The sequence below is a fragment of the Suncus etruscus genome, chromosome 1, assembly GCF_024139225.1.
Source record: "Suncus etruscus isolate mSunEtr1 chromosome 1, mSunEtr1.pri.cur, whole genome shotgun sequence".
Classification (NCBI taxonomy): domain Eukaryota; kingdom Metazoa; phylum Chordata; class Mammalia; order Eulipotyphla; family Soricidae; genus Suncus; species Suncus etruscus.
The window spans coordinates 105,504,487-105,526,020 of record NC_064848.1 but is presented as its reverse complement, the minus strand read 5'-3'; the positions used below and the strand labels follow the sequence as shown (position 1 = coordinate 105,526,020).

General features: G+C 33.3%; 1 protein-coding gene and 1 non-coding gene across 2 annotated transcripts in view; both read right to left on the bottom strand.

Annotated features, from left to right (window-relative positions):
• Window positions 1-21,534, bottom strand: part of SEMA3E (semaphorin 3E) — a 238,043-nt gene that overhangs the window by 93,150 nt on the left and 123,359 nt on the right. The window contains exon 2 of the mRNA XM_049772801.1: window positions 18,886-19,046. Coding sequence (XP_049628758.1) covers window positions 18,886-19,046 — 161 coding nt within the window. The remainder of the gene's footprint in view (window positions 1-18,885; window positions 19,047-21,534) is intronic.
• Window positions 14,212-14,344, bottom strand: LOC126031603 (small nucleolar RNA SNORA51). Its single transcript, XR_007503441.1, has one exon. It is a non-coding gene; the product is annotated as a small nucleolar RNA SNORA51 (small nucleolar RNA).

Sequence of the window (21,534 nt, the reverse complement as noted above, 5' to 3'; positions counted from 1 at the left end):
GCTTTGCAAAATCAGGGGTAAGTCTTCTTACAGTTTCTTAACTATTTTTTTTTCCAGTGACAGTTTAAGATGACCCCAATCTCTACCAAGTCAAACATTGGTACATTTTTATACATGTCTTATTAGGAATGGATAAGAACATCATCAGTATATTAAGGCTTGAGCAGATTTACTCAGTTAACACATAATCTGTTGTGGTACTACAAGATTGTTCTTTAGTACATGAATTTATAAACTACCTGCACTATTAAAATATACTCTCTTTTTCTCACTTTTCAGTATTAACCTTTCTCATTTTTCATATGAACCACTTTGGTTTCATGTTCAACTTAATCCTTATTACTACAAATAAATAAAATATAGTAGTAATACAGCTTCTTTATAAGATCTCCCATTTCTTTGTTCAACCCACGATACAGTAAATTTAAGGTCATTATTCTATTTGAATAACCAAAGCAATTGATAGGTTCCAAAGACTGCCTGTGCCTCATTATCTTTTCTTTTTTGTTTTTTCTTTTTTTTTGTGTTTTTGGTTTTTGGTTTTTGGGCCACACTCGGTTACGCTCAGGGGTTACTCCTGGTTATCCACTCAGAAATCACTCCTGGCTTGGGGGAACATATGGGGTGTCAGGGGATGGAAACACGCCAGTCCCGGTTGGGCCGTGTGAAAGGCAAACGCCCTACAACTGTGCCACCGCTCAGACCTCTGTGCCTCATTATCTTAAACTCAATAGTGTAATCCACAAATCGTCTGGATCCATCATCATCTCTTAAAAATCTTGGATAATTGGGGATGGAGAGGTGGTACAGTGGTAGAGTGTTTGCTCTCAGGCGCCTGACCTAGGACTGACCGCCTTTCAATGCCACAGCGTCCCATATGGTTCCCAAGCCAGGAGCAATTTCTGAGTGCAGAACCAGGAGAAATATCTGATCATCACCAGGTGTGGCCTCAAAAACCAAAAAACAAACAAACAAACAAACAAACAAAATATTGGACTGTCTCTTTCCACTCCTACATTTTTTGACATCTTGAGCCAAGCTAACTTATGATCAATTTCTACTTTCAAGTTGCTGTTTTTGAGACTTATCAGTAAAATAGCTTAGACCTTTCAAGGTGGTATTCAGATTTCTGTGAATGTCTTTTTTTCTTCAGGAAGCTTAAGAAGATCTCAGGGTCTGGATTGGGGTAAAAAAGGGAAAAACAAACAAACAAAAAAACAAAACAACAACAACAACAAAAAACACTTTCCTGCCTCCCAGAGTGAATAGTAACTGTCATTACACTTTATTGCCAGCCCTAAGACAGTAAACCAGACTTAGCTATCTGTGGCAAGTTGTCTGCTCCTTAAAACCATTATATCTCCTGCTCAACGCATCATCAACCACCTAGGTCTTGCTAGATCAGAAAACTAATTTGGTTGTCAAAATTAAAAGTAGAAATATTTGATTTAAAAGTTTTTGCTTTTTTAGTGATCTTGCTTTACAAAGATTTTTATAATTAAAGTCAAGCTTCAAAAATGATTTTTTTAAAGTTCCAGAGTTCTTGTTTCTTTAGAAAAATCCCAAGACAAAATACAGACAATAGATATGTATTCTTGTGTGGCAACATTCTTTTGGAATTGAAAGTGTAAAGTCTTTAATAGGACAAGCACTCTGATTTGTTCCAGACTTCTCTTTTAAACAAGCCTTTTCTTTAGGCAATTTAGTTTTCATAATATAAAATATATGTTTAAATCCCAAACATAGTCAAATTTTAAACTTCATTTTTATGATGCTAAAAAGTAGAGTTTTAAATCAACTTCATATCATATTATGTATGCAAGTCCAGATAATAGCATTTTATTATTTGATCATAATTTTATGATCAAAATTATTATCATAGGCATAAAGCATTCTGCTTACTGAGTTGTATGCAATACCATTGCTACTAAGAATTAATGAATGTTCTTCAAAGTTCTTTCTTATTAACAATATTTAACATCATATATTATTTTATTTTCATAGAGCATAATATAAATTCTTACATTAAACTATATAAGTTTTTTCAGAGCCTGGAGTAACCCCTGAGAGCCAGCTCCAAACAAACACAAAAACAAAAAAAGAAGAAAGAGAATAACAACTGCTAGCTAAACAAATCTTAGCATGACTTAACCCCACCAGGTTATATGGAGGAGGCTTGCCCAGGGGAAACCAAAGGGGCAGTGTCCCTGTTGAGCTGCCCTGAGGGATTTGGACTTCGTGGGGTAAAAGGATAATAATTCTTTTTTTGTTTTGTTTTGTTCTTTTGGGGTCACACCCGGCCGCACTCAGGAGTTACTCCTGGCTCTATGCTCAGAAGTCCCTTCTGGCAGGCTCAGGGGATCATATGGGATGCCAGGATTTGAACCACCGACCTTTTGCATGCAAGGCAAATGCTTTACCTCCATGCTATCTCTCCGGCCCGAATAATAATTCTTAACAGGGTTAATTTATTACATCCAGAGAATGTCAGCATCATTTTTTTATTTTTTCCCATTATATAAGATGACTTCAAACAATGTTTTTACAATTTCAAAGTATAAGATGATGCAGCCTAAATCTTTAGATTAATATAGTAAGTTTAGCTCTTCAATGCACAAATTGTATCCAGATCAGTAAAACAATCTCAACATATAATCCTATAATTTTTTCCTAAATCATTGCTTTATAATGATTATTTTAAGAAATATTTGAATGAACAATTTGGGGGCTCAATTTATTACAGCACTTCTATTTATTTATAACTTTTGCTCTACTCTCTAATTCTAATTCTAACATAGAATCTCTAGATAACATAGAATCTCCCTCCAAGGCAAAGGGAGACTTATTTTCTTGTGAGGATTATAAAAATACCTCTCCCAAGCAGTGCTGAAAATACTTTCTTTCAGATCTTTTTGTAATAGTGGGAGTTTTTTATACTTGATATTAATTAGGTAAATACATATCCCTAGTTTGTGTAGTATCAACATAAGCTTCTTTGACCCCAGGGGTAATTGAGAAACAAAGCAGCTGGAACTGAGATTGCCTACTATGCTAAAGAGTAATGGGGTCTTTTGTCAAATCCAGACATTTCAAGCCTATTTCAATATCTAAAAATTGTGCTAGTATTTATATAATTCTTCTTGCAAACCCACTGTTACTGTAAAAAAGCAAGGTAAAATCTTTCACCTTTCACAGTTCTTTGACATTTATGAAGTATATTATACCACAAGTTATGAAGATGATAAAAGTGTGTTTAAATAGTATCAGTTATACATCTATTTGTAGCAACAAAACTAATGCCGATTATTCATGACAAAATTATTCATTCATTGAAGTTTTACAGCAAAACTATGCCCATTATCTTTTTTCAATATAGTACTTCACTCTCCTTTGATGTTCTCTCTTGTTCTTCCTACTTTAACTTAAGACAGTAGACAGTAGTGGTTATGTACTTGAATTTAGTTCATTTATGACCCAGAAATGATAGAAAACAAGACTATGATTTATTTTCACACCCTTGTCAATGCCTACTTGGTGCAATGCCTTAAATACAACCATTGTCTACTTAGTGTCTGATTGATTCAAATTATTCAGCATACCTTTAGCACACGTTGTAAAGTCAATCTACTAAACAATTGACTAAAGTTTAAGGGAGGGGTCTTTCGAAATGAAAATACTCAGAAAACTATTAAAAGAATAAGAAAAACAATCCATTTTAGTTTAATCAGGTAAGAATTTTCTGTATTGTGTTAGCAATAATTAGGTCTGAGAGATCTATAGGAACTGAGGGCAGAGGAAAAATCTTAATCAAATTACTTTGGATAGATGGAAGGAAGAGGAGCAGAAGACTAAATTATGAGCACTCACAATGTAAAGTTCAACACATGGGAACTCTCTAAAGAAACAATCTAATCATAGATTTACTAAAGTTTCTTTGATATTTGTTTGTTTTTTAAAAAGACAAAAATCAAAATTTAAGATGAGGGACTTTGGTGGTAGGAATGTTGCACTGGTGAAGGGGAGTGTTCTTGTTATGACTGAATCCCAACTACAAATATGCTTGTAATCATGGTGCTTAAATAAAATATTGATATATTAAATAAAATATAAATATATTATAATAAAAATAAAGAAAAAAATTAAATAAAAATACTCACAACATATTGAAATATTCACTCAGGAGAACAAGGGACTTAGAAAATCTCTCAGGAAATAGAAGGTTATTTGAAAATATATATTTGTAAATATTTGCCAAGATAAAAAAGAAAAAAATTCTTTATTTATTTTGGCAGTCAGAATAGTATGTCTTTTGATGCTGTTCTAAGCTTATCATCAACAAAACAACCATAAAATTAAGTTCGATATTCTGCACAAACCATTTCTGAGGACAATTAAACAACAGGGTGTAATGCTATTTTTAAAAATTTTTATACAAAAAATGTTACAAGAAGTAAAAGGTTAAATACACATCATTTCATTAAAAGATTCATACAATATAATTTAATTATCACCAGCAACATAAGCAGGCCATTTACTCTTATTGCTTATCTTAAAGAGGAAAATAAAAGAAAAATTAAATTACAATGTAATTTTTTCTGAACTCCCAGCAGAAAATAACAATTATGCTAAGTTATGGACTTAAAAACTTATTATTACAAGAGAATATAAAAGATATAAGAAACAAAAGCAAAAATAAGCAAAAAGCAAAAATTTTTATTAAATTTTATTAAAATTTTTTAATTATCCAGCTTATATATCTATCCAAACGGAATGTATTTAAGCACTATGACACTACTATAATAATCTAATATATACTTCCAAAATTTATTATTCTAATAAAAAATTTTTTATTTGGCACTTTCTCTTTTTGTAGTTCTTTTCTTTGTGTATTCTATCCCTGTCTATCAATGTATGTTTTAATTATACATTATAGATATCATTAGAAACATGAAAATACAATTTAAATAAAACACATTTTAAAATGCCCTTAATAGTTTCTAAATGATAGCCTTTAACCTGATACATCTTTCATGTTTATGTCTTTAAACTTATAATTACAATCATTATTCAAGTAGTTAATATGCCAGAATTGCAAACTTTTGAACTATAGACAAAATTTGAACATGACATGTTTATACATCAGAGCATTTGAACTAGAAATCTGTTATAACCATGCGAACATTACTGTTTGATGCATATCCTTTTAATGAATAAAATGTACTCCATTTTATCATTAATATGAAATGCCTTCTGTTGTTTTAGATGCAAATTTTATTCAATATAATTTTCCCTCAGTATAAATTTAAAATTTAAAGAAAGCTTTCAACTTTATGTAATGAAGTTGTTTAGAAAAAGTATGCATAATTTATAAACAAAAGTAACATGTTTATCTACAAATATTAAGTTAAATGGTTTAATTTTATATTTAGATACTTATTTAAAATCACTGGGAATAATTGCAAAATAATTGCAGTGAGGAAAACTATAAATGGATGTTTGTTAAACTGAAAGTTTATCATGAACTACAAAGTAATCAATAAAGAAACTCCAAATATACCTAATTAAATAAATATATCCACTTTGGATTTTTTTATGAAATATTTTATTCTTCTTATTAGGATTGGTATCTTCCAGAGAATGTTTTATTTTGTTTTTCTTTTTAGAATGTCTAGTAATTGTTCATTAAGTAAAGTTTAAGTAGACCTATAGAAAGAGCACAGATAAACTAATCTCTTAACTGTGTTTGAAAACTTAAGCCTCTGAAGCTCTCAGCCTTTTTCTCTAAGTTAACAGGTTGACAAAGTTCCTACTTTGTCAGTGGTTTGTCTCCTCTACCATTACCAACAACAGCTGGTTGTTCTAACCACTGTTCCTAAGAGCAGAAATGGGAAGAGAATGGAACCGAGGGTAAATACCTCACCACACAAAGCAGACCTAAAAGCACACTGAAGACCAATTTGGAAACCTGAAGCAGACACTAAAGTAGTAACCTGGTCCTCAATAATGTAATGCAGTGGAAAAAACATTGACCTCTAAGATTCAGAGACCCATTTTTAAATTCTAATTGCTACTTAGGGTTTTCATAGCTCTACTCTCATCTCCCTTCCATTTAGCCGCATGCTGCTGCTAAAGTAATCACACAATTCTAATTATGCTATATATCTATTCAGAATCCCCCATTGGCTCCTTTATGGCATAGTAGATTAAGCTTCCACACCAGAGCAGTAAATCTTTCCAATTTGCTCTCAACTACATTTCCATCCTTGACTCTCCCTCTCTACTCTGTCCCACCCACCTATTTACAAGAATATGCGTCGCCATTTCAAACTCATCTGAAACATCTGCATTTCAGCCTGTTCATTCTCTTCCTATTACTAATCTGTATGAATCGAAATTCAAACTCTGATTTGAGCCTCTAATGAATGCTTGAAAATAGCTCAGACACCTATGGACTAGAGAATCTGAGTAAATGTGTTGACCAAGAAAATGATGTTTTCACAGGAAAGATGTTTTTATTTGTGCTAAAAATTTGAGTGCTGCTTTTCAAAGTCATGCTTTCTTGTCAAACTAGATAAAAAAAATTTTGCTCACTGTAACCTGGGCCCTTCCCAGGCAAAGCCAGTGCGGAAGAAGTGATATACTAATTAGGGAAGCTGAGGGTTAAGGAGCAGAGCCCAGGAGCTGACAAGTGTGTGTATAATGCTAATGAGGGAAGCCACTGGCAGATCCAACCAGGTATCTGGATTTTACAAAACAAACAAACAAACAAACAAAAAACAGCCTCTGGGTGCTACCAATAAGAACTTTTTAGCCATCGCATCATTGTAATACAGAAGAATAAGATAAAAGTGAGGGAGGGCCTATCACCAAGTGGGCAGAGCACCACAAGGGAAAAGGAGGTACTGATGTGACTTCATGTAGAACTGTCAGAAGACTGATACCCTCAAGCTGGACGCAGTTCCTGACCCAGGTATTGCCTCTGTAGAAGTACAATGGAACCACACCACAGATAAATTAGACCCTGCCATTAACTTCAGCTTTCTTGCCAACCCCCAACAGCAAGGGATCCTTTCAGAGACATCAGGTAGAAGCAGGGTTATTGTTGAACAACCCATGAATGTTTTATTGATTTAGGATTAGATTGTGTGGGGTTGAGTACCAAACAATAAAGTGTGATTTGCATGATATGAATTTCCTGGTCACTATGTCACTGCTCACCACTCAATTTTTTTCATCCCCACTCCGGACAGAGCCTATTTAAATGATGTTTCTTCAGAACATGTTCTTCAGGAACTCTTAGTCCTTGTATACTTATTATATATATATATATATATATATATATATATATATATATATATATATATATATATATATTAACAATATATAATAAACACAATAAGAATATATATGTATATTGTTGAGCGCCACCCAGTAGTTTCCAGAGGCTGTTTCCAGCAGAAGTTGGTGGCTCTTCACAGTGCTTAGGGACCAAGTAGTACCAGGAATGAGGCAACATCCCACATGCGAAGCAAATACTCTAGATCTGTGAAGTGTCCCTTACTCTGACCATTTTTGGCAGTACTATTCAAATTGAGCTTCCTTACTACAAAAAGTGGTGAGTCCAGTTAAAGAGATAACTACACTGACAATTATCATAACAATGATAGTGAGTGAGAGAAATAGAATGAATGCCTGTCTCGAATACAAGCAAAGAGTGAGGGAGGAGGGAGTTGGGGGCATTGGTGGTGGGAATACTGCACTGGTGAAGGGGGTGTTCTTATTTATAACTAAAACCCAACCACAAACATGTTTGTAGCTATGGTGCTTAAATAAAGATATTAAAAAATAAAAAAAAATGTGTGCTTTCTATAGGCGCAGATACCAAGATCTCTAGACATAGAGATCTGATTTTATCATCCATGACAGAGCAGGTTTCCATATATCACAAAAGGACTCAGGGGAGAGTAAATGAACATGTACAGAGTCTGTAGTTATTCCCATGACAGTATACTTCAAGGGCGGAGAAACCCTGAATTTCTTAGGACCTTTTTGAGCCCGAGTGCCTAAACTGCCGCACAAAACCAAAGAATTTTCCTCAAAGTGCCAGCACGTCAAATAAACCTTAATAACAAGATTTTAGTATCTAAAAACTTTATAAATTTAAAATTGCGGACCTTCTTGCATGCCAGCTGCAAGACCTTCGCGTACAACTGCTGGCACACATGCCATAGGTTCACCATAGCAGTAAGACTTAGGCCAAGGGAATTCCTTTTCTAATCTTCCCAATATTTACTGTGCCTATGCAGAAAAAATAAGAAACAGCACAAAATATTTTTTTTTGGTTTTGTTATTGTTGTTGTTTTTTTTTTTCATTTTTTGTGCTTTATTTTGTTTTTTATTTCAGGACTGTGGTTATTGTGTGGTGGTTGTCTTTATTGCTGTGGTGCTTTTTGTATTTTTTTGCTTGATTTTTCTTTTTGTATTGTTGTTGTGTTTCTCTTCCTTTTTCCCCTCTCTCAAATGGATATTTATTGCCTCTAGAAGGACTCCGCCCATTTTTTGCTTGTTTGATTTTTGCCCCATTTTACTTTTTTCTTTTCTTCAAACAGAACCACATAACTTGAACCATCTTGTTCTGCCTCACAAATTAAGGGAGAAATAATGGAGGGTACCAAGACCAAGCAGTTGTATGATCTCTAAGTAGTAATAAAAAATGATTTTTGGGGCCCAGAGAGATAGCACAGCGGAGTTTGCCTTGCAAGCAGCCGATCCAGGACCTAAGGTGGTTGGTTCGAATCCCGGTGTCCCATATGCCAGGAGCTATTTCCGAGCAGACAGCCAGGAGTAACCCCTGAGCACCGCCGGCTGTTGCCCAAAAACCAAAAAAAAAAAATGATTTTACTTAAATACCAAATCCAAAGTAAATGACAACAGAATCCATACCCAATCTACAACAAGCTAGACACAAAGGGGATCACTTATACTGGTTGCCAGGTGGGGTTATGGAGGGGAATATGGGATGCATGCTGGGAAGGAGGGTGGAGGGAGGACAACTTTAGTGGTGGGAATTCTCCAGATTTAATGTCAATATGTACCTAAAGTATTACTGTGAAATATATGTAATCCAATTTGGTCAAAATAAAATTTATTATTATAAAAAATAAAATAAATTGAATCTGTACATAAATCTATTACATTATGAATATTTTAGCATAGAGACTGCTTTATTCACTTTGTTTCTAAAATTTATTTCAATAGCTTGTAGAAAAGTGTTATACTTTGATACCTTTCTTAAAATATCAGCTCATTAGAACCATGTGCTTATTTTATGCCAAATTTACAAATAATCAAATAGCAAATATATTGATGTCATTTACTAGGTTTAAGGTACTGTAAGTACTCTATAACTCATTATCTAATGAAAATTTCATATGATGGTGAGGTAAGGATTATGATCACCAATATTGTATAGATGAAAAAACTGAGAAATAGAGATGAGGACTAAGTTGCCCAGGATCATCATGTAAGTGAGACAAGTAATCTGGTTTTAGAAAAATGTACTCTTTACTATTATATCCAGTTACTTTTCAAATGGTCTTAGAAAATCTTCAGATTACAATAATTTAAAAATTATTAAAAATATAAAAAGTAATAATATATAAGCTCTTTGTGATTTCTAGAAAAGTAACTACCAATTAATATTACTGGAAACTGAATATTCATCAGAAAAAAATGAGGAAATCTTTCTCCTTTTACTGCTTCCCTCTCCCATTGTTACTATGATCTGAGTAACACACACTCTTTGGGATGGTGTTCACTGCTGATCGCTAACTTTAGCCATAGCAATTGCATACACAGTGAAGCACGTGGATATTCTAGACTGCATTGTGGCACAAATATATAATTAGACAGCAGTACAACAGTATACAACTAAGGAGGTGTCAGCTGTAAGTACATTGGGGACACCAGGGGCCAAATCTATAGGTTTGTGCTTGTAAAACAAGAGAGTTTTTGCCACTAAATTATTCCCAGGGAATTAGGAATAAATTCAACCAATAAAAAGCACAAGCAAATGTTCCATGACTAATTTTTTCATATGCTAAATACAAATAAATGTGATAAATATGACTAAGTATATAACTTTTGCTCATGGAATATAAAAAATAGGACAGAAATGTTTTCAATACTTCTTATATATTAAATTAAAAATTATCCCAATGGATCATTTTTGTCATTACTAGCTTTAATGCTAAATTTTAGTTGTTACTACTTTAAATTTTCATGTTTACTAGTGTTATTTTTATTCAAAAATTTATGGATTTGTAAGTATTTTAAAAACATTTTTAAAATGATCCTTTGCTTTAAATTACTAAATAATAGTGTCAAAACAGAGTTAAATGCTTACAAATGTTAACAAAATACCAGCATGTTTTTCTAGTTATTTTTAAATTTTTGAACATACTGTTATTATCTCTCACATATTCAATATTTTCTATAAAATATTTAATACTAAAAAACTTAGGCAGCTAAATTTGTATGTATCTATTTAAATCCAATGAGACATAAATCCAATTAATTTATACTAATGATTGAAGTTCAAACAAGTATATGTTTAGAACACGTATATGTCCAGACTAGTTCAGACAAAATAAGTATATTTATAAAAAGTATATGTACCACATAAAACATTTAATTTGGTGAATTTTGACATAGGGCCAAGACATAAACACTCTTTACAAGATCCTTATGTTTTAGATAATGTTCAGCAAAATAAAAACTATTGTGATAGTATAAAATAAAAATCTTGCCTAATATGCCAGTGAGAAAGTGGAAAGATGATAGGGTTGAACATAGACAAAATTATTCATTCAAAATGTCACCATATAAAGGAGACTGACCATGAATAATTATTTAAAAATATGAGCATCAATAACAAACTAAGAGAAAGGGAAAGGCTCAAAAAAGATTTTCGAAATGCAAGTCATAGGAAGAAAAAATAGTCTTAAAATTTGTTACAGGGAAAGAGAACATATAAAAACATGGATATAAAAAGAGAGTAAATAGAAATGATCAACATCACTTGCCATCAGGAAAATCAGGAAAATCATAACTAAAACTATGATAATATATAACTTTCCAAATATTAAAATAGCTGTTATTTAAATGTTCAAGGATATATAAACTTGTGCAACTATGTAAGAACAAGTACAGAGTATTTTCAAAAATTAAAACTAGAAATACTGTATGTTCATAATACCTACTTCTGAATATAAGGCAAGTAAAAGAAAAGTAAAATTTTAAGTCTATATCTGCATTTCTGTGTTCTGCTGAAGGATTATTCATAATAGTTGATAAATAATTCAAGTGTCCACCAAGATACATACATAGTTTGATAGAAAAAATATATAATATTTTTATAAAAATATTATATAAATAATATATAAATATATTTATAATATTTTATAAAAATATATAATAGTTTATATAATATATAAAATATATAATATTTACACACAATAGTATAATATTTTGCCATAAGGTAGAAGAAATTTTAAACAAACTTGGAAACATTATATTAAAAGAAGTTAGTTATAAAAGGTAAGAATTAAACGGGAACATATAGTTTTAGAAAATTGAACTCAAAAATAAAGAGTAAGATATTGTTTGTTAGTCACAGGAGTAGAGAACATATGTGAAGAGATGTAAGTAGATACAAACCTATCATTGTTAGACGAATCTTAATTTTTGGGTGTAGACTTAATCTACAGCATGATGTTTGCTATTTATCAGTTATATTATAATAGATACTTGGAAGTTTCCAAAGAAAGGAGATCTTAATTATTCTCACCAAAAAAGAGAAATTCTTATTATGTGACATGATGGGTGGTATACACTAATACTGATGATGATGACTTTGTAATATATAGATATGCCAAATTAACACAATATATAATTTACATTTAATTCACATGTTATTTTTATTTATATAAAGCTGGAAAAGGGGGCAGGGATTGAATCAAGTAGTAAAACACATGCATTACATTTGTGATGACTTGGGTCCTATACCAAACGCTGAACAGTCCCAAGTACTACCTGATCTAACCTTTCTGTTCATCAAGCAATACTGGAAATAGCCCTAGCTTCACTAAACTACTAGATGTGGCCTCTGCAACAACTAGCAACAACAAAAGCAAAAACTGAACTATACTCAATAAAAAAAAGAAAACTGTAAAAATATATAATTAAAATTGATCCATTGGGTTCAATTGATATTAGACCAAAAAAAGGTGTTTGAGGGCCTATATTGTTGATAAAGTGTTAGATTAATATTTATTTTTACTTAACATTTTGTTTTTGTTTTTGTTTTTGGGCCATACCTGGAGTCACACAGCCATTACTACTATTGGTTTTTCACGCATAAATTTCTCCTGGCAGGCTAAAGGGACAGTATGGGATGCAGTGCTAGGGGTCAAACTTGGGTTAGCCATGTGAAAGGCATATGCCCTGTGTTATTGCTCTGGCTTCCTAATACACCTTTTAATAATGTTTTATATGCAGGATATTTTTAAATTTATGTTTAAATATATATATCAGAGTCCATTTTTTTGGAAATCCACCAAATTGTATATAATTCATGTTCCACAAAAATGAGGATAGCATTTGCGCTGCATGTGACTGACTCAAGTTCTATCTTTGGCACTCCATATGGACCCCTGAGCCCTGCGAAGAGTAATGCCTGAGCATACATAGGTGAATAATACCCCCAAATAAGAACAAATAAAATTAACCTTTGAATGTGAAAAAGTTATTTAGTTTAATGATTTGTATAGCTACTTTCATTCATTTTTTGCTAAATTGTACCCTGAAGTTTCAGTGGCTATGTGTTATTCATTTCTATTTCTATTATAGCTCCCCAAAATGCAATTCATAAAATTTCATCACTCTCAACTCTCCTTACCTTATAGAGTCTTAACAGATCATTTTCTTCATAAAAGCCTGTTTTTTCAGCATTACAGCTCTGAATGTACAATTAGGCCAAAATTATAGAGGAGAATAAGTAGGTGATTTTATTTCCCCTACTCAGGGAGGCAGCTGTCCCTTGGTCTTCATTCCACATAGGTAATACAGCTTGGAAAATAGTTATAAAATTTTGTGTATTTAAGAGTTGGAAATGGTCATAACTGCGGTCTCAGACACTTATTCCATGACATTCAGATATCTTGGTCTAAGAGAACAATATAAGAATGATTCTGTAGTGCTGACTTTTAACCTTCAGAAATGTCATCCAAAATTCACATACTCATGGCAATTTTAATTGTGGAGCTGTTATCATAAAATACTACAAATCGGCGGTTTAAGCATACAACTTTGACTTGAAGAAATAGTGCAGGGGTTCAAGCAATTGCATTTTATGTAAGCAAACCCTGTTTTATTCTGGCACTGAGAAAACATACTGTCCCCTGAGTAACTCCAGGAGTAATCTCTGTGTTCAGGATTAACCTTTGAGTACCACCAGATGTTGACTCAAAACAACACAGAAATAAAAAAAAAACAAACCAAAGAAACACAAAGAAAAATATTTCAACTATAATCACTGTAACAAGTGATCACCTGGGATCACTTGGGAACCAGAAACTTGAGATCAAAGTATCAGTGCGCTGCTTTTTTCCAAAGCCTCCCTCCAGTCTATGGCTTGCAGATAACTGCTTTTTTGTTTGTTTGTTTGTTTGTTTGTTTGGCCCAGTCTTTCCTCTATACAACCAGTGTCACCTTTTATATAGAAATTTTTTTTTTTGGTTTTTGGGCCACACCCATTTGACACTCAGGGGTTACTCCTGGCTATGCGCTCAGAAGTCGCTCCTGGCTTGAGGGACCATATGGGACGCCGGGGGATCGAACCGCGGTCCGTCCTAGGCTAGCGCAGGCAAGGCAGTCACCTTACCTCTAGCGCCACGCCCGGCCCGAAACTTTATATTTTTTTAAGATTAACAGTGAGATTGGATAAAATTTACCTTTGACTTGAGGTCAAAGATGCATTTCAGTGAGAGAGCTTTACATGTGTGAGGTCCTGGGTTTGTTCCCAAAGTCAAAAAAAGAAGAGCCTACCCATTTAATCATTAAACTTAATCACATATTTAAAAGCTCCATCTCAAAATACCATTCTTTATTTAGGAATAATATTTTAGTGTTGAGCTTCAACATATAAAATGTTTTTGTCCCCCAATTCACAATACAGACCAGGCAAAGGGCCTGAGTTGAGGTGTATATGGAGTGCATTTAGTGTACCTCTATTTTCTATACAGTCAGTATAAGGAACACAGCCTGTGGTAAGAATTGGGAGGCCGTATCTTTTCTTTTCTTTTTTTTTATTTTTTAATATACATATATATAAAAAATCCTTCACCAGTGCAACATTCCCATGACCAATATCCTAAGTGTCCTTCCTCTCCACCCCACACCGGCCTGTACTCTAGACAGGCTTTCTACTTCCCTCATTCAGTCACATTTTGTTATGATAGTTCTCAGTGTAATTATTTCTGTGACTGCCCTAAACAATCCCTGTGGTGAGCTTCATGTCAGGAGCTGGACCTTCCAGTCCTCCTCTATTTTGTCTCTGAGAATCATTACACAAATATTCAAAATATACAAGGCACTGACAGAACTTTACAAGAAAAAAAATCTAACCCCATCAAAAAATGGGAAGAAGAAATGAACACTTTAAAAAAAAAGTGTTTTTTTTTTTTTTTAAAATGGCTAAAAGGCACATAAAAAAAATGTTCCACATCACTAATCATCAGGGAGATGCAAATCAAAACAACTATGAGGTACCATCTCACGCCACAGAGATTGGCACACATCAGAAAGAATGAGAACAAGCAGTGCTCGTGGGGATGTGGAGAGAAAGGAACTCTTATTTAGTGCTGGTGGGAATGCCATCTGGTCCAACCTTTGTGGAAAGCGATATGAAGATTTCTCCAAAAGCTGGAAGTTGAGCTCCCATACGATCCAGCTATACCACTCCTGGGATATATCCTAGGAACACAAAAATACAGTACAAAAATCCCTTTCTCACACCTATATTCATTGCAGCATTGTTTACAATAGCCAGACTCTGGAAACATCCTAGATGCCCCTCAATAGATGAATGGTTAAAGAAACTATGGTACATATACATAATGGAATATTATGCAGCCATCAGAAGAGATGAAGTCATGAAATTTTCCTACACATGGATGTATATGGAATCTATCATGCTGAGTGAAATAAGTCAGAGGGATAGAGAGACACACAGCATGGTCTCACTCATCTATGGATTTTGAGAAAAATAAAAAACATATAAAATTTTGGGTTGATAAAATATGAATTTTGCCATGGCTTCAAATTTAGAATTCCTTACATATTTCTTTACCATAAAAGGAAGTGCATTAATAATCTAACAGAAAAAGAAGAGATATTTGTGGAGAATGTAAGAGTTAGTGGGGAAAAGGCCATCAAAGATGGAAGTAAAAGAAAAACATTTAATTTTACTGGAAGGCGGAGATTACAAATCACTGAGAGATTTGCATGTATATGATGTATAATATATACTATATACATATATATACATGGAGAATATAATTATAGGATAGTGAAAGGTGTAATGTGTGTTCAGTCCATTACATCATTCTTCAAGTGTTACAATGATAGTAAAATGACCAAAAGAACAAACAGGGAGCTATAGACAATATAGTAGGTAGGGCACTTGTCATGCAAACCTCCCACTCAGGTTCAATCCTAGCACCATATAAAACCCTTCACACTAATTAATGAACCTGGAATAATACTTGTGTGCAGAGCTTGGAGTAAGTCCTGAGCAAACATTGGATATGCACCTTCTCCCCTTACCCAAAAATAATAAACAACCCCCAACCAAAAAAAAAAAGGACAAATACATCAAGTAAATAGGTATAAGTGAAGAAATTTGAGCAACATTTTGAAAGTTCTATAAATAATTAAACTTGATGTCGGAGTAATATTTACAGTAGGCAGGATACTTGCCTTGAAATGAGGTTAAAACTAGTTCAATCCTAGTCAACTCATTTCTTTCCTGAACCCCACCGGTATTGAACCCTAAGTACAGAGCCAGGTGTAAACCCTAAATATCACCAGATCTATCCCCAAACAAGACAAATTAAAATTAACAAGTGCTGAATAATTCTGCATTCTAGTAAACCTGAAAACTAAATGTCTAAAAGGTAAAGTTAATCATCAAACTGATTCATAAAAAAGAACATGGAAGTAGAAAAACTAGAGAAAAATGGGAATAGGAATGAACATAGGTAGAACGAGTAGAAATGGTCAACATTTGAAGACTAGGCAACATTTGAAGAAAAAAGGTCTGGTTTAAGAATTCCAGAAAGGGGCCAGAGAGATAGAATGGAGGTAGGACATTTGCCTTGCATGCAGAAGGACAGTGGTTTGAATCCCAGCATCTCATATGGTTCCCTGAGCCTGCCAGGAGCGATTTCTGAGCATAGAGCCAGGAGTGACCCCTGAGCGCTGCGCGTGTGACCAAAAACCAAACACACACAAACACAAAAAAAAAAAAAAAAATCCATAAAGACAAGAAAATAAAAAGAAGAAAAATACAAAACAAAAAAACTAGTTCTAAAGTTGAAAATAATTCCAGAGTGAAGTGCATTTTGTTTTCTAAAGTTGATTAAGAAAAGATCAAGTCTAAGGGAAATATTGAAAACTAAATTTTAAAGCAGAAAGAGACATGAGGTCAGGATTAGGAGACTGGGGAGAAAATATATAAATCTTTGAAAGTTAAATGACACCCAACTATTTTAGAGCTACCATGAAGTTTGAAAATAACAAAGCAATGTTCTCAAATCCTGAGCCAAAACATTTTCATTCTCAATATAAAATGATAAGTAAAACAAAATATATTATTTTATTTTAATTTTTATGTCTATTTATTTGTGAAATTTGAATATTGATTTTAAATATGTGAAACTCCCAGTTTTTACTTTTTATCCTATTCAAGAAGTAAATAAAGTCTTCTATAAAATTTCAGAATACAAAGATATGGGTTATAAGTATAAATATAAAGATATGGGTTATAACTATATATACTAGAGATATGGTGAAATTTAAAATGAAAAGATACAAAATGAGTATTCTTAATTTAAAATCTAAAAGTTGAAACAGATGTGAATTAGTATGGTTTATTATATTGAAAATAAGTCTGATAAAGTCTGATGAAAATTAAAGTGATATGAAAATCTAAGACAATAAAATTGTAATGTTTAATGCAGGAATTAAACAAAAATAAATAAGGAGGCACTATCAGTTTTTTAAATTATAATAATAAAATAATTATTATGCCAATATAATTTAAGAATTTTTACTTAGACAATATTTATTATATAAATTATTACTACTTAACTATTACATAATAGTTATTATCTAACAAAAATTGTGGAAAATCTATACTGAAGAAGTAGGTATTTATAGGTTGGAAGAAGAGTAATGTACAGATATTTAACAGTGGTGCTACAAGGAAAGAAAGATAAAATCCTTATGCTCTTTAAGAAATACTGTTGAGAATCAGTGGTATTAAGGACTTATAAATCAAAAACAGTATCTGAAAACATGAAACTAAAAGTCAGAGGAAATAAGAAAAGAGAAATACTTTCTATTTCCTCTAGAAGGCAGCAAGAAAATGGATTTTGGTTGCATAGTAGCAGTAGCGCAAGGGATAAGATGTCTGTCTTGTCCGTGCTAGCCTAGGATGGTCCGCGTTTCGACCCCTCCCCCCCACATCCCATATGGTCCCCTCAAGCCAGCAGCGATTTCTGAGCGCATAGCGAGGAGTGACCCCCAGCGTCACCGGGTGTACAAAAATTAATGTTTGGGCCCGAGCGGTCCTGCTAACGATAAGGCGTCTGCCTTGCAAGCGCTGGTCCAGAGTTCCATATGGTCCCCCAAGCCAGGAGCGATTTCTGAGCATAGCCAGGAGTAACCCCTGAGCGTAACAGGGTGTGCCCCAAAACAACAAAATTAACTTTTATCATTTTGATAAAAATATAAGTAAATTACAAAAAATACTTTGCAATATGTTTTATGAATTACAAAAAAAAACTATTGTCTAAATATTTGCACATAATTTATATGTTTGATATAGGTCTGAAAAGAATTATGCAACCTTGCAGAAGTATATATCATAAGGATGATTTTTATTCTTTTGTTTGTTTGTTTGTTTTTGGGGCCACACTCGGTAATGCTCAGGGGTTACTCCTGGCTATGAGCTCAGAAGTCGCTCCTGGCTTGGGGGACCATATGGGACACCAGGGAATCGAACCGTGGTCCATCCTAGGCTAGCGCTGGCAAGGCAGGCACCTTACCTCTAGCGCCACCGTGCCCGGCCCCATAATTTTTATTCTTAACAGTTACTTTTTTCCTAAAAATATTTCATACTTGCCCATTTTAAGATCATATTTTAAACCAACAAGTTTAATTAGGATCATCAACTTGAATTTTGGTTACTAAGATATAACTACATGATTTAGTTATATTGAGGTCCTTGTTTACATTTCTTCAGGCAGAAGAACTGCATATTCCTAACTTCACTCTGGGGATATTGGGTGTGGCAACAAGTGTCATCATGCAAGAGAAATGTTGAAAACACCAGTCATAAGTTTTCAGGAATTACAGAGATAAGTAACGTGGTAGAAAAGCAAAACAATTTACAAACTTTGCCCAAAATGACTTCATGTTTAATAGTTTCTTTTTTCATCATAATGGTCAAGATCAACATTTAAACAAATAGTACTCAAGCAAGAAGATAGATCCTATGACCATTTTCTTCCCCTCCTGAAATATAGATTGATGTTTCCATACCTCTCTATAGCCATTGTTGATTTGTTCCAAGCTCAGGGAATACACAAGGTCTTTTCCTCCCACGAAGAGTCTCTCTTGATATTCATCTAGTAACATTGTGTGGATGTCAAGAAATCCAACTGGGCTACGAAACACTGATGTCCTGTTTAGATCCAAGAGCTCTAAAATACAATAGAAAATGCACATTAAACATTAGAGTAAATGCATTGACTTAATTATAAACAAAGAACTCTTAAAGTTGGCATATATCTCAAGGTGTAAGTATCCAGTTGGCAAGTACAATTCTCTAAGTTTTATCTTTGCCACCACCTTGCAGCCCCAGAGCATCTCCTGGGATGTTCCTGACGACAGACAGCACCACTAGGTAACTAGGTATTGTAGAACATCTCTATATCTGCTGAGTGTGGCTCCTATAAACTAAAATTTATTATCCAAAAGATAAAAAAATATAGTGTGGGTGATAATAAATATTAGTATGCACACATTAAAAATGTTCATAGTTTATGATCTTAAAAACCTCAATTCATCTTTGGCCTAGGAGACAGTACAGTGTTTAAGAAGCACAGCCAACATGCACTCCACAAGCAATCCTTTTATATGATCCCTTACATAACTTAAGGTGAAACCAGAGGCCCATGAACACTGCTAGGGTGGTCAAGAAGTATCTAGCACTGTAGGGCTGGCTTAAGGAGATCACATCCTCAGGCCCTTGCTTTAAGTGCTTAGGACAGTTGGCTGAGAATTACTATTGGAATCCTTGGGATTTCTAAGTTCTACATGGGAACCTACTGCCAAAATAGTTTTAATTTAGTTTTACTACTTTAATATTTTAGGTAATATCCTACATTTTAAAATAAAAATAAATTTTACAGTGACTGCTTTCTTTCAGTGAAAAGTCAGTTAACTGCTTCCGCATGTATAACAAAAGATTTAAATTTTTTTTCTCACTTTTTTTTTTATTTAAACACCTTGATTACATACATGATTGTGTTTGGGTTTCAACCATGTAAAGAACACCACCCATCACCAGTGCAACATTCCCATCACCAATGTGCCAAGTCTCCCTCCTCCCCACCGGACTAAAAGTGAACCTATTAAATATCACATTAGCATAAACTTGAGGAAAAATTTTTTTATTTGAAATTGATTCTAAAATTTATATTCAGAATAAAACTGTCAAAGTGGGGACTCTATTATGGTGGCTAGTAAAATGAGGTAACCTGTGGGTAGCACTGGGAATGTTTGAGAACACAGATTAGGGATCTACATTCCACAATATGGTTAGAAGTAATATTTATGCATTCATTCCTTTATAAGAAATCAAAGTACTTCATATAGCTAATATATATTTAACTTTAAAATCATAATTTTAGTTAACTTCTCATATGTAGAACATATGTTTGTTAAAGATACTTAATTGCATACAGCACTTTTGATTTTTGCTAGGTAAATGATATATGAATTCATCTTTGATGATGAGAGAATACAGTTGCTAAGACTAACAGCTACATCTAGAAAGACCCATTTGATAATATTGACAAGTTCCAAGAAAATTTCATTCCCCAGATATCAATGCTAACACATTTGACAGAAAATGTGAATACTGCACTGGTGGTGGGAATGACTCTAATTCATTGTCATTATGTACCTTCAATATTATTGTGAAAGACATGTAATTCACTTTGATCACAATAAAAATATTTTAAGAAAATGTGGATACTGACAACCAAACTCCATACAGCAATGTAAATATAACAAATTCATATAATTTTGATGACCAGTAGCATATAGATAAAATAATTGTATATAGAAATGTCATAAATGTTTTAAAAGGCCATAAATAATTCATACTTTAATATGAACTCTTCTTTCCATTATTAAAATCTTACTTTTCTTCACAAATTATCTGTTGTGACATAAAAATGTAACCCATTGAATAAACAAATATACTACTGGGTATTTGAGATAAAAAGAAAAACGGGACATAGGAAGAAATGTTGAAATTATTTTACTAGGTGAGATAATGTAATATTTATGCATTTTAAATTTTAATACATCAATTGACCAAAGGTTCCTTTAAGATTCAAAGTAAAAGTTGAGGTATTAGTTGAGGTAAAATATCTACTTGTAGGTGGCGCTAGAGGTAAGGTGTCTGCCTTGCAAGACCGAGGCGTCCCATATGGTCCCCCCAAGCCAGGGGCGATTTCTGAGTGCTTAGCCAGGAGTAACCCCTGAGCATCAAACGGGTGTGGCCCAAAAACACAAAAAAAGAAATTTACTTGTCTTTCCTGGTGTGATAATTAATTTTATGGAATAGCTGGACTGGATCAGGTTTGTAAGTATCAGTACAGAGTTCCAGCTACACATATTTTAATGTGTCTCTTGGGATCTCTTTAAATGCAACTGGCATCAGTATTTGTGATCTCAGTAAGATAAATTTCACTACAAAGCTTGTGGGTCTTACATAGTATGTTAGGTTACAATCAGAAGGATATAGAAAAAAAAGTTTTTCTTATTTATTTATTATTTATGATTTGGGGTGATATCTGGCTGTACTTGAGTTACATTTATTCTCTGGTGTGCATTTACTCCTGTTTATTCTTTGTTACTGTTATTAAGCTGGAATACTAGTCTTTTACTCTTAGTCAT